This window comes from Rattus norvegicus, chromosome 3 (genome assembly GCF_021556685.1).
Source record: "Rattus norvegicus strain SHRSP/BbbUtx chromosome 3, alternate assembly SHRSP_T2T, whole genome shotgun sequence".
Taxonomy (NCBI): domain Eukaryota; kingdom Metazoa; phylum Chordata; class Mammalia; order Rodentia; family Muridae; genus Rattus; species Rattus norvegicus.
The window spans coordinates 89,811,782-89,825,604 of record NC_141536.1 but is presented as its reverse complement, the minus strand read 5'-3'; the positions used below and the strand labels follow the sequence as shown (position 1 = coordinate 89,825,604).

General features: G+C 46.5%; 1 protein-coding gene and 1 long non-coding RNA gene across 2 annotated transcripts; both read right to left on the bottom strand.

The window, feature by feature from the left end:
* Positions 1 to 4,623: 4,623 nt before the first annotated feature.
* C3h11orf91 (similar to human chromosome 11 open reading frame 91) lies at positions 4,624 to 6,606 on the bottom strand. The gene is made up of 2 exons (NM_001108585.1): positions 6,045 to 6,606; positions 4,624 to 4,876 (listed from the first exon to the last, which is right to left on the bottom strand). The coding sequence occupies exons 1-2, from the start codon at positions 6,541 to 6,543 to the stop codon at positions 4,791 to 4,793; spliced, it is 585 nt and encodes a 194-aa protein (NP_001102055.1). The 5' UTR covers positions 6,544 to 6,606; the 3' UTR covers positions 4,624 to 4,790.
* A 508-nt stretch (positions 6,607 to 7,114) lies between these two features.
* LOC147995614 (uncharacterized) lies at positions 7,115 to 13,044 on the bottom strand. The gene is made up of 4 exons (XR_015684533.1): positions 11,409 to 13,044; positions 8,818 to 9,145; positions 8,376 to 8,488; positions 7,115 to 7,357 (listed from the first exon to the last, which is right to left on the bottom strand). It is a non-coding gene; the product is annotated as an uncharacterized LOC147995614 (long non-coding RNA).
* Between the last annotated feature and the right edge of the window lie 779 nt (positions 13,045 to 13,823).

Genomic DNA, 13,823 nt, shown 5'->3' with positions numbered 1-13,823 from the left:
AGGGGATTAAATGGGATGTTTGTCAACACCTGAGCGCTCAGCAGGAGCCACTTATCTGAGTAAAGCACGTGAGGGACTCTGGACTCTCTGGAGATAATGATAATGGGCCATGCCCCTCCTCCCCACCGCCCACCCCACCCCTGTGGAGACAGCAGGTTTTCCTGGCTGATTCTCACTTGTTCTCATTAAGATTGTCTAGCCCCCAGCAGTCACTGCTCTGGAAGTCCAAAGTTTTCAAGGAAAACAAGAACTTCTCTAGTAGCACCCAACATACCCGGACTCGTCTGTCATCTTCCAGGCACTGGGGGAAGGATCCCGAGTCACTGTCAGGGTGCAAGGGTCCTACAAGTAGAATAAAGTTTGTCAACTCAAGGAATTTCACGTCTCATCCTTTTGGCCTGCATAGTGTTTTGGAACCACTGGAAGGAGATTGAGAAACCCTGACCTTGTGCTCACACTCCGGCTTTGGCAATGGCTGCACTGGGGAGCTATTCCTTTAACTTCCCTGCACCATGTTCAGTCCCACCTAGCCCGCAGCTCCAGGATTTCCAGCCTGGAATGCTGGAAATACTCAGAAATATGAGGCATGCTTGTAGCCATGTGAATCTGTATGCTCAAACTGGGATTGCTGCACAAATCTTTGTACACGTGTCTACGTGTCCAACTTCCAGGGTCCCCAGCACCCCATTTATACCCACGTAACACACAGATCCTCCCTACTACCTGAGGTGAGTCTTCAATGCCTCCCTTCAAGCCAGTCTCTCTCTACTGGGTGCTACATAACCTGTGCTGCCCTGTGAATATTTCTGTCCTGCTTAACTTTCGTCATAACTGTGTATGGTAGAAAGCAGGGCCTTACAAGGGTGTTCAGGTCATGGACCCACCCCTCTTTCATCAAATTATAAAACCAGTTTGCAGGTGTAAGTTCCCTCTCCTGTTAGGCCTCTTTGCCATATGAGGGAGGATATGGTGTTCTTCCCCTCCAGATGGTTCAACATTCAATGTGTCACCATAAAGGCAGAGACCAGGCTCCTAACCTGCCAGTGGGTTTCTTTGGGTTTCCTGTGAGAAACAACTGCCTTTCATAATTCACCCAGTCTGTGGAAATCTGTTTGAGGAACCAATGAAAATGCCATCTTTTTGCAGACTCATGCACACTGTTAGAGCAATGTCCTCTCTCTACCTCCGTGACTTTCTGCTAGATCACCATCCTCAGACCAGAAACAGGCGGCTGTTTCTCCATCTTAATGAGCCTTCCCTTACCACTTCCTGCTCTCCTTGCTTTGGCTCTAGCTGGTTTCCTTCTCAGTCACCCCCAAGGAGAGACCAAGCGTCATCAGCTCCAGTTGGCCTGCTCCCAGCCTCTCTTAGAATTACCCTATTCAGGCATTGGTCCTACTGCTCAACCAAATAGCTCTTAAAGATATCCCTAGTGCAAACCGCGAGTGTTAAATCTACGAGTGGATCTGTTGCTTTACCTTATTGCCGGGTCAGTACTACATTTGTTTAATTCAAAAAATGTTTTAATTTCTTAAAAATTATAAAATGTTTACTGATAAGCTATTTCTCCATCGGTGGAATGAGCCAATTCAAACCAGATTAAAGTAAACTGGACATAGGGAGTCCAGGCCAATTTGAATAAAACTTTGTTTTGTTGACGGCAATCCCAACAAAATGGAATTGGCATCCCAACTGATAGTCTGGGAGCTAACAATTGATACGATACGGAAGCGGTAACCTCAGATAAGATGGGTCTGTGTCAAAGGCTCCGCCAAAAACAAAGACCTGGTCTTAGTTCAAACGGGGCTAACTCTGACACAGTCACAGCTCAGCAGAGAGAGCACAGAGGGCCCTAGACCCTGATAGGCTAGCTGAGGGCGGGCACCATTGATAGGTTATTGTTCTGTCAGTGAAATGAACCAATCCAACACAGAGTAGAGTACATTAAAGGAAGGTTTATTGGGAAGCTGCTCTTGGTTGGGTTCACTGGCCCCAAGGATTGACACCAGGGGAGTCGCCATAGGGAACGGGGTGGGGAGAAGAGAGAGAGAAAGAGAGAGGAGGGGGAGGGAGGGAGGAGGAGGAGGAGAAAAAGAGGAAGAAGAGAGAGTGCAAAACATCTAGATTATATAGGGAGGAGCCTCTTGGAGGAAGAGCAACCCAGCCTCTGGGCTGGAAAGTTCAGGATTGGGGGCAGGGAATGCCTGGTAGGACTGAGGGATGCTGGGAAAACATGGAGATTAAGTCTGCTTTGATATGTAAAATAGGCACTTCAGTCCCTTGTACTGGAGTGGGAAACCAAACCTATGTGTACTTGTGTGAGTAGACTTGTGTCCTATCACATGTGTGGAAGTCAGATGACAATTTTCAGGGGTGGGTTCTCTCCTTCCATCATGTGGGTCATAGGAATCCAATTCAGTTGGTCAGGCTTGCACCTTTACCCACTGAGCCACCTTCCCACTACCATGACAGCGCTGTCAATGCAGTCGCTCAGCTCCTAGATGCTTCCCTCAGGTGTTGTCTCACAACTGACTCAGGGCTAATTGCTTTTTATTCTTTCGAGGTTCTTGTCTTTTCCTCAACCCAAGCACCTTTGGCCTCAGAGCTAACCTATAGGAAAAATGCTGGGGACCAGAAGTATCATGGATTTGTTTGAGATTCTTCTTCCCCCTTCCTCCTCCTCTCTCTCTCCCTCTCTCCCCTCCTCCGCTCCTCCTCCTCTTCCTCCTTCTTCAGATTTTGAAAATGTGCAGTTCATATTTAGATATCTCGGGGACAAGGCCCAAGTTTGAGTATGAAATTCATTCATGTTTTGTTCATACCTTTTACACATAACCTGGGAGTAATTCTAGATAATATTTTAAATACTTTTGTGCATGGGACAGAAGTTTCATGATGAGAACTTAGTTGAGTTGATCGTCAAAGTTTTACATTTTGGGGCATTTTGGACTTAAGATTGCTGAGTCGGGGATGCTCTGGAACGTGCTCTATTTTTCCCTTCATGCACTCCTGTGGGGGTTTCGTGCAGTCTCTACATCGGTAACTCCCTAGCCCAACTTCAGCACAGGCCTAGTCTGGATCTCCGGGCTCGTATCTACCATAGCTAGACAATACTCCATTTCACGAACATCAGACTAAATTACTCGTCTCCCCCAGAACCCGGACCATGCAGCTGCAGCTCAGCCCACAGCGAGTCCTGATTGTTTCTCCATACACACACCCTGGGGACAGCACTGTCTCTTCAGCTGGGTTACTGATTGCTAACTGCTCTCCCTGCTTCTTTGACTGTACCCCTGATGTACTGACAGCTAGAACAGGTCAGGTAGAACCTGTAGCCCCACAAGTCAGATCCTGTTACACCTGGGCTGAAAACCTCTAAGGACTCTCAGAGACCCTGAGACCTGGCCATGCGCTAAGACCCTACATGAACAAGTGCCTCTTCCCTCACCCCTTCTGCTCTGCCATTCATCTCACCTGTTGGTTAGCATTCACCAATGCTGGAAAGCTCCACTGTAAGCCTTTGCATTGGCCCTTCTGCCTGGAACGTTCCCACATAGGGCTACGATCTTCAATCACTTCCCCACATTGTTTAAGTGCTACCTCTTGAGCAAGCACGGTAGTATGGGGCTGTAATCCCAATACTTGGGAGGCAAGTGCAGGAAGACTTGGAATTCAAGGTCAGCCTGGGATTCATAGTTTCAATCTCAAAACAGTAACAAAATATCTCATATCTTCAAAGAGACCCTATGTGAAAGCCCACTCTGTCTTCCTTAGGATACAGTCTGGCTGTCCTTACTGCTCTCTCCTTTCCTCGTTTGACATGGCATTCTCTGTGATTGGCATGCCATTCTCCAGGATGCCATCTTGTAGTTCATTCATGTTTTCCCCCATCCCCATTTCCAAGTGCTTAGGTGGGGATCAAAGTATCTAAGAAGCACTTGATAAGTACCTCTTAAATGTTGCATGTGAATTTCTTACGAAGACCATGTCTTTAAAAAGATTATCAGATTTTGCAGTTTAAAAAATAGTCTTTTTTGGGCTGGAGAGATGGCTTAGTGGTTAAGAGCACTGACTGCTCTTCCAGAGGTTCTGAGTTCAATTCCCAGCAACCACATGGTGGCTCACAACCATCTGTAATGAGATCAGATGCCCTCTTCTGGTGTGTCTGAAGACAGCTACAGTGTACTTATATATAATAAATAAATCTTTTTTTTTAAAAAAGGGGGGGTTGGGGATTTAGCTCAGTGGTAGAGCGCTTGCCTAGGAAGCACAAGGCCCTGGGTTCGGTCCCCAGCTCTGAAAAAAAGAACCAAAAAAAAAAAAAAATAGTATTTTTTGAAGAGCAAATACTTCTAAAAATGAAAGGTACTGGGATGAAGGGCAACTTAGGTTCTAATTTTAGTTCTAACCTTCCAACAGTCTTTCTGGCTGAGAACCAGCATCAGGACCAGAAATGGGCACATGGTTGAGTCTCTCAGACATACTGGCCAGCCTGGTATGCCTGACAGTAGTAGTGACACTCCTTGAGTCACAGAGACTCCGAATAGCAGGCCAGACAGCAATTCTACATCCCATGAGGGAGATCCCCCAGCACCAGCACAGAGGAAAGAGGCCATGAGATTTATCATGCAAGCGGGCACTGTATGTGAAGCATGTGCTGAGAGCAACAATAACAGTAGTAAATACAGAACAGAAAATAACCATCTTTGAAATGACAACAACTAGGACACATTATCTAAGCACTAACACCTAAGGAGGCGGCTGCCCAGCTCCGGGGCGGGGGCAGCTCCTCAGGAGAAGGAGGCCGACTTTCCAGGTTGCCTGGTCGTCTTCAGTCCTTGTAATTTTTCATCTTTCAGCGCCTTCAGGAATTTATCTGTAGGAGAGCAAAACAGAGTCAGCTGGAGCTGGAAAGGTCGCTTGGTTTTTCAGGGTCTTCCTAGGGAGCTCCAGGCTGCTCTGGAACTCCTGATCCCTCTGCCTCAGCCTCCTAAGCACTGGGATTCCGGGTGTGTGCCACCTGCGCTCTGAGAAGGAATCTTCTTTCAGAGCAAGCTTCTGAGAAGTCATTGTGCACGACCCTAAATTCTCCTCTTATCTAACTCACACAACTGAAAAGGCCAGTTCTAGGGACCTTTTCCTCCTGTAGCTATGTATGTCTCCTATGGATGAATTAGAGAACTTTCTTATGGCAATGCATAAGTGTATAGTTCTTTTCCTACTTCACCCTGCTGTGTGGCAGAGGGGACCAATTTAACCTGTTGAACAGAATCGGTGAAATTATCTTTCCAGACCCAGCTGCCTTCCTCTAATAGTCAAATTCAAGCCTTAGAACAGAGGATTCGAAAGGATGGCCGGAGGCTGCTAATTCCTGAGCAATTAGTCTTTCTGGTAACACAGCAGGATCTAACTGCCTTACTGTCTAATAAAGAGGCATCAGTTCAGATACCAGAGGAGTCCTGCTTACATCAGCACACTTGGTCTGCTCTGGTGTGGATACCCAAAACCTCAGACTTAAGATCAGATGTCAACGTCCAAGATCTTGTCCAAGAGCTTGGGGCCCAGGGAAGGGCAGGGGCCAAGGCTCCTCAGTGAATGACTGTGGGCCTTCAAGGTTTGGGCAACTCCTACAATCTCCTTCCACCCACAAACCCCAGCTTAAGATTTGAATATTGAAGGTTAATGTCTGTAGAGATGGGGAACCCGTGGTGGGTGGAGCTCCAGATTACAGAAATGTGGGATTACTATGTAGGAAGGCAAAATTTAAGGAGAGTGTGCTTCAGGTGTGAAGAGCCACTGTCAACATTGTTTCAAGGGCTAACCCTTAAGGGGTGGGGTTTAAAATTAAATGGCTTGATTAGCTCAGGTGTGTGGTGTGGCAGAGGTCGGTTGAAGTTCAGCACGTGAGGGTCTGAACCTCTGGAGGACAGATTTTAGGGAGTGGGACTCCTGGGGCCGGGGACCTTCTGGAGTCTCATTCTGGTGCCTGACTCTAGGGGGGCAATTAGGGCAGCTAGGATTGGGCTCGTTTGGCAGTCACGCACAGCGCTGGGAGTCAAAGCCATCCCCAGTGATTGTGAGCAGCTCCAGCTCCTTAATCCGGATCTCTAGCTCACACAGCTCCTCCGGGTGGGAGGCGGAGGCGAGCCAGGGGGTCGTGGAGCCCGGGACCAGGGCCGAAGTTGCCATCTCGGGGCCTGGAGGCGGCGAGTAGAAGAAGCGCAGAGGCTCGTAGGGAATAGAGGCCAGACCGGATGGCCAGGGCGGAGGACAGGGGCGCTCGCTGGGGGGACCCAGGCCAGGCGGCGGCGGAGGCACCGTGGCTGGAGGTGCCAGAGGCAGGGGTCGGACCCCCGCTACCCCTGCCACCCCGGCCGACGGCGTCCCGCCCGCCTTCAGCGGCACAAAGAGCTTCTTCCAGATGTTAAAGTCGCTCAGCGGAGACGACGAGATGCCCCGGTCGTAGAGCGACGGAAAGTAAAGGGGCGGGGCCGGCCGCTGGCTCATCTTGGGGTTCTGGCTGCCGCGCCGCCCCTTCGGCATCTTTTGAATGGGAGGCTGCGTGAGAGGAACCCCGCGCCGGGAGACGCGCGCCAAGGCCCCGTGTCTAGGAGTTCGGAGATTCCACAGGCCCCGCCCCGACGGAGCGCGGCCCCACCCTTCGCTCTGGTCCCGCCCCCTAGAAGGCGGTGCTCTGGAGAACAGAGATCCCGCCCCACGAGTCAGCTGTGGGCAAAGCTGCAAATCTATGTCCTTGACCTCTTTTGGTCTAGCTGCTGCTCTGCTCTACCCGCCCCGAAATAGCTCAGGCACTCATTCGTCTCGGCCCTAGACTCCTCCCAGCAGCCTTCAATTTTATTTCTACTGCTCTCACATAATAATACTGCACATGGAGAAATTCAGCCTTCTCCTTTTATCAGGGAGTGGAAAACATGTCCTAACAACCAGGTCCTTTGTCCTAGAAAACCTGCCTCATTATTTAGAAACTGGGGGAAAAAATGAGTGGCTGACTTCATCCTCTAAAGAGGAAGAAGAGGAAATCTTTCTGGTAATGGGATATGCTGGAAACGGGAAAGCAGTCTGGATTTGTAATGACCCTGAAGCAAACAACTGGTTTTTGTTTTTGTTTTTTAATGAAATGCAGTTTAATTCTCTTCAGACCACATAAGTTATCAGGAGCTGACAGGCTGTAAAACATCAAAAGGAAATCATCACAGAGTCCGCCTCAAACACCACACCCATTCCTGAGAACTGGATGTTCTGTCCAAGTGACATGTACAGCTCATTTTTATGAAATATTAGCCAATAACTAAGGAGGTCAATTTCCTTTCCGGCGACTTACTCTTGTAATGATCACCTGCAGGAATGAACAGGGAGGGGTGGGGGTCAGGAAAGTTCAGGCTCAGCTCCTTGAGGGAATGCCGTGTGCATACTTGTATGTGCTAAATACATGGGGTGGGGCAGCAAAGGATAGAGTCTGATATCCAAACTGCTGGTCTTGGGAAAGTAGTTTGACTTGAGGGAGAGGCCGGTTGTTTGCTTTTGTTTCTTTGAGATAAGGTAGCCCAAACTGGACTAGAACTTCTTATGTGGAGTACGTTGGCCACAAAATTACAGCAATCCTCTTGTCTCTCTTACCTGGTGGCATTGGAGACAAGCACCACCACACCTAGCATGTTGCTTGACTTGTAAACCGGTTTTCTTTCTTTCCTTTTTATATTTTATTTTACGTGTATGCATGAGTGCATGTATGTGCTTTGTGTGCACTCAGAAGCCCACAGAGGTCAGAGGAAGATTTGGGTGCCCGGAAACAGTGAATGCTCTGGATGTATGAACCATTTCAATAGCACTGTAAAGTGTGTTGTTTGTAAAATAGGTAAGAGCCCCTCCCTCATCTCCTGAATCAAAGAGCAAAGGCTATTTTGTTACTCGACCAAGAGGAAATTAAGCTAAATGGTGAGAGATAAATTAGGATGCCCAAGAGCAGCTCTCCCATTAGTGAAATATTTATATCCTCCAGCTGCCCCACACCGACTTGCTTGCAGATGGTCACTGGTGAAGATGGGTGCATTCTGGCTTGTGACTTGGGGATACCTTTCCCTCCCCACTCCTCGTCTTCCTCCCCCAACAGCTGCATGACCCATTGTTTTTTCTTTCTAACTCCAATAAATTGCCATCAAGTTCCCCTCTGTATCTTGTTTTTAAAATTCTTTCATCTGTGACATCAAGAACCTTTTTATTTTTTTTTTTTCTATTCTTTTTTTTTCGGAGCTGGGGATCGAACCCAGGGCCTTGCGCTTGCTAGGCAAGCGCTCTACCACTGAGCTAAATCCCCAGCCCAAGAACCTTTTTAAAAAAGGGATTCTGTGTCCTACCATGGCAAGGCCATTGCTGCCTTCCTGGCCTCTGATCTTCAAGTCCCTCTTCCTGGCAGCAGGCTGGCTCTCTCTGGAGGTTGTTTGTGCCATAATCTAGGGACCACGCTATTCTAAGAAACACAAAACAGCCCTTTATTACTAATCTGAATTAACCATTGTGCTGGTGTGGGTGTGAGGGCTTGGGTGTTCCCCACCCCCTCATTCTCAGTTCCCATTATTTCAGAAAAATGTCCTCAAAAAATACAGTCCAGATTTTATGTTTGTTTTTTATGTAGATGTACTCCCATGTATCTGTGGAGGTAGCAAAAGTAAAATAAAATAAAAATTAACAAGTTAATGAACTCGAAGTCTGAGAGCTAGGCCAGTAGATTATAAAGAGGCCTGGAAGGGCAGACGCCCGAGTGAACCTTGTCAACCAGAACCAACAAGCTGTGCTAACCTTGGTCGGCTTCCTCCAGCGCGGCTCCACGTCCCACGGTTCCCAGAAACTCCAAAAATAGTACCAGCTGAAGACCAAATAGCCTGAAGCCAAGCCTGTGTGGAAACCTTAACAGAGCTGAAAGCTTGAGAGTTACATCTGGAAGGCGCGGAGCCCTGGACTGGGATCTAATTGTCCCCTCTGGTGCAGCTGGTGGAGAGCCAAAGCTGCTTCCTGGTGTCCCCGTAAGTGCAATCACAGTCTGCTTCCTTCACCAGGAACTGCAGAAAGTAAATTCTGGCCTTCCTGTTCCCCTTGCAGCTCACAGGGTCACGAGATGCAGACCCAACTAGAATATACAAGGACGAAGACAGTTGGGAGTTTTAAAAGAGATTTTAATGTCCTAGTAAGGAAAACTGAAACTCATCTCTCTCTGCCTTGACCTTGGGTGCAGTGCAGGAAGGTCTGTAGGGACTCTGTGTTTGTGAGGGGAAGACCAAGAATATCACCCATACAGCAGTCCAAACAGTGTTGAGCAACTGAACCAAAGCTCGCAGCTGCTTATTTCTGGATTATGCGCTGCCACGAAACTACCAGAGTTGACTACCCTATCTGAAGTGGGGTTGACTGTAGCTTGCAGCTGAATACCAGAGAGAGGCACAGTTTCGACAACATATTTAGTCTCACTAGCCCTCGCCTAACTTCGTTTGCGTGATACTCCAGAGGAAACCATGCCTGTTCTTTATGTTTTGGTTGTGGGAGCTTTTGTGAATAGTTTCCAAAGACTGAAAATGATAGATGTAATTTCCCAAAGGGTAACTGAAGTTTCAGTTACGAGAAGGAAGGAACCAGAGACCAAGTGACAAATCTCCCGTAGCAGTAGGTCCCTTCAGTATAACTGACGATGATGCCCAGACCCATTCTATTCAGAGTGTCCTACAGCACAGGGCATCGTTCCCCTCAGTAAATCCTCCTCACAGCAACTGTCTCAGCCAAGTCACTATGGTTGCAACAGATAGAAACTTGGTCAAATAAGTTAAAAACTCAGAATGTCATAGAAGGGATTAGTAAGGGGAGGACTTACTGAACCCCATGGCAGAGCTGCTTAAACCCCAATAGCCTAGCCGGAGAAATGAGTGCCATCTGTGATCTCTAGCTGTAATCTGCAAATGCCTGATGGATTTGGGTATAGGCAATACTATTCGTATTGAAAACTGAGAAGAGGGGCTGGGGATTTAGCTCAGTGGTAGAGCGCTTACCTAGGAAGCGCAAGGCCCTGGGTTCGATCCCCAGCTCCGAAAAAAAGAACCAAAAAAAAAAAAAAAAAAAAAGAAAACTGAGAAGAATTACAAGGGCTAGTATACTGATCATGCTTATAGTAATGGCTGGGCACAAAAGAAGCCCGTGGGTTGTAGCTCAGACTTGTGGCATAGGCCTGAAACTCAAGCTTACTCCAGCGGCCAAGACGGGAAGAGCAAAGTTTCAAGGTCTGCCTAGGCAGATGACAAAAACCTATCGCAAAATAAAAAGGTCTGGAGTTGTAGCTGATCGTGGAGCCCTTGGCAGTGCACAAGTGCATAAGGCCCTAGGTTCAATCCCTCATTGTTTTTTGAGTAGAAAAGGTCTCACACAGCCACTGCACTCCCTGTTGAAAGACCATTCATTAATCAAGAACTGGTGATTAATGGGTAGAGTACTAGTAGAGTTTATAAATTACAGCTCAAAACTCCAGGTGTGGCCCAACATGAGTCACAACCAGCCACCACACCCACACGTAGGTTTCCTGACAGCCAGATAAGCTGGAATTTAAGGAGTCAAGAATAGCAAGGCTGAGAACAGCAGTGACCTCACCCACCTCCAAGGACACTATTTGGTGGCTACAATCAAAATGCCTGAAACAACTAAAAAGAAGAAAGTTTTTATTTCTATATATGGCCTTGTGGCTTCTGCCAAGGTCCCACACTGTTGGGACCTTTCGAGTGTCAAAAGACACTTAGGTTTTTCTTTGTAAACAAAAAGTGGAAACTGATTTCTTCAAAGCATGGAAGTGTCAGTCCTATCCCAGGTTTCCTTCCAACGCTACCTTGAAGACTGTGCATGCAAGGAGGGTAGAGGGTGGGAGACCACAGAGCTCAGTGTGAATGTGTCACCTTACTGCCTTTAGTGGCCTTGAGCAATTCAGACTTTTCTGAGTCATTATTTTATTATTTTATGAAGTATGTGCCTGGTATCTATGGAGAGTGCATCCAATCCCCTAGAACTGGAGTTACAAACAGTTGTGAGCTGCCAGGTGGGGTGCTGGGAATTGAACTTGCGTCTTATGGAAAAGCAGCCAATGCTCTTAACCACGGAGCCATCTCTTTCCCCCTGTAGTTCCAACTCTTATGCAAGGTGAGATGGTAGTGCTGATGAAGACAGAACCAGAGCTGGCAAGACGCCCACCTGCAGTTGCTCTCATCACAACGTCAGATGAGTACCACCTGTAGACAACACGACCTTCTTAGCACAAGCAGCTCTTAGCTCAGAGAGTTGTCTGGCATTGGTTAGATGTGTTTGCAAGCAACAGAAACTAGTACGTGCTTAAAGGCTTTGAATACCGATGAACGACTTACCTAGAGCAAGATAAATCACCTGGCCCTGTGAAGAAGGAAGATGTATACATCTAGTCAGTTGGTTCATTGGAAGTCTCAAACCCAAAACAGAGAACACAGGCAGACAGGTGCCACATTAAATAGTGGGACGGCCTGCCAGGATACAAGAGGCATCTCTCTCCACACTTTAACCCTTAGGCTTTCTAAGATTAGGTTAGATATTGGTCAGCATTCTCCAGGACACATAATGTGAATTCTGTTTACAAACGCACAGAATGTACCTCCGAGCCTGTCTCCTAAAGACAGCCCAGCACTGAACAGTCTGACAGTTGCTATGAAACCCTGCTATCTTATGTGGCAGTGCTGCCATGGGTCCAGACACCCACTTCTCGAATACAACTTTGTACAGAAAGAACCAGTAGTTCTCCATATCTAGGAGGATCCAAGTTCTGTTTTCAGATTGGATCTCACACAATAATTGAGAATTGACTCTACCAAGTCCTCCTCTGACCCCGCCATATGAAACACACACACACACACACACACACACACACACACACACACACACACACACACACAGGGGGAGGAGGGAGAAAAACACAAATGTAACTTTTTTTTTTTTTTTTTTTTAAAGACAAGGTTCTCTGTGTAGCCTTGGCTGTCCTGGAACTCACTCTAGAGATCAGGCTGACCTCAAATTCAGGGATTTACCTGTCTCTGCTCCCTGAGTGCTGGGATTGGCACATGCCACCACACCCGGCGTACAAATGTAACTTTTTAAAAATAAATAAAAAACAAACAGCTCTATCCTTTCCCCCAATGAGCTTTTGCCATTAGGTGGAGCTCAGTGACTCAAGACGCAGCTAGACAGTTTTATATTAGAATCTGGATCTGGAGATAGACTTCTGGAGCAACACAGTTCCTAGCTTTTTGGACTCTTGGATGCAACTTGCCCACAAAACATATACCCACAACATTTTAGATATTCATTTTCTGTTTAAATGAGTTAAATTCAGTTATAGTTTCTTGGAACTCATGTGGAATATCCTACTTTCCTCAGCCAGTTGCTGGGGGAAGGTACGGGAGGGCGGGAAATCCTTTTGAGGAAACAATTGTAGCTGATAAGACTTTGGCGGGGAGAAAGGAGATAAAAAACCACTGACCCAGCAGAGGATACTAACAACCAAAGCAGCAGGAGGTGAAAGTGTCCAAGGTTGTTTTCTTTTTGTTGCTACATTGAACACATTATAGGAGCTGTTTGTTACATTCTGCCACTCACCAAGCTCCTCACTGGCTGAGATTTTTACTTTCAGAAAGGCATCATTATTACATATCTAATACATGATACATATGATTTGGCTAACAGATAATAATAATAATAATAATAATAATAATAATAATAATAATAATAATAGTCGTAGTAGTAGTAGTTTTCGTGGCCTGGAGAGATGACTCATTGGTTAAGGGCAATGACTGTTCACCACCTCCAAAACTGTAGTACCACAGGGTGTTCTCTCTGGTGTGTAGATATACACACAGACAAAATACCCATATACATAAAATAAATGAATCTTTTTTTAAAAGGCAGAAGATGGGGGCTAGAGAGGCAGATCCATAATTAAGAGCACTAGTTGCTTTCCCAAAGGACCTCGGTTCAATTCCCAGCACCCACATGGCAGCTCATAACTGTCTGTGACTCCAGTTCCAGGGGATCAGAAACTCACACACTAACATACATGTAGGCAAAACACCAATGCACATAAAATAAAATAAAAATAAATCATTAAAATAAAAGAAATATTTTTAACAAGCTTTCTTGTTTAAGTTTTTAAAATTTAACATCATTTAAAAAAACCAGTATCTGATGTTAATAAAGAAACCCCCCCTTCTGCTAGGGTACTAAAATACAGCCAGAGTCCCAAGATCACATGTGGTTAAGTCTATGCGTCTCTCTAGCATGCACAGGAAAATGACTTTCTCCTTTTTCAGGAGAAAGGCTTCCAAAGCTTAAGTGTTCCTCACTGTACTGACAGCCCAGTGAACGTATTATGTGTGGTCTGTGCTGAAACACCAAGAAGCCAGAGAGCTGGATACGAGCAGGTAGAGCACAGTGGTAGACCTCTGCTATTCATGAAAATATTTGGACATCTCCAATGGCAATAGTCTGGTCTCACTAGTTCTTCCTATGCTCATGCACACCTGAAGGGTCTTCCTCTTCTGTGACATTTAAAATAAGCACACTTAAACATCTGTCCTATAGCATAGTGTTTATTATTCCATTATGTGGAAGACAGTCAAGATAAACTGCTTTTTCAAGATCGAAAAAATGTTGGCCATTACAGTTTTCTAGTAAAAGCTAGCAAAGCCCAGGCAATATTCAGAGATGTGGGATAATTCAGGTTGGAGCCGCCCGTCCACACTTCTACAAGAACAGAC

Bases quoted from the DNA above. Each gene is read 5' to 3' on its own strand.
- C3h11orf91 (NM_001108585.1), bottom strand. From the start codon at position 6,543: ATGCCGAAGGGGCGGCGCGGCAGCCAGAACCCCAAGATGAGCCAGCGG. The intron at 4,877-6,044 runs GTGCGTGACTGC...GCTCTCCTACAG, and splicing joins TGGCTTTGACTCCCAGCGCT to ATAAATTCCTGAAGGCGCTG.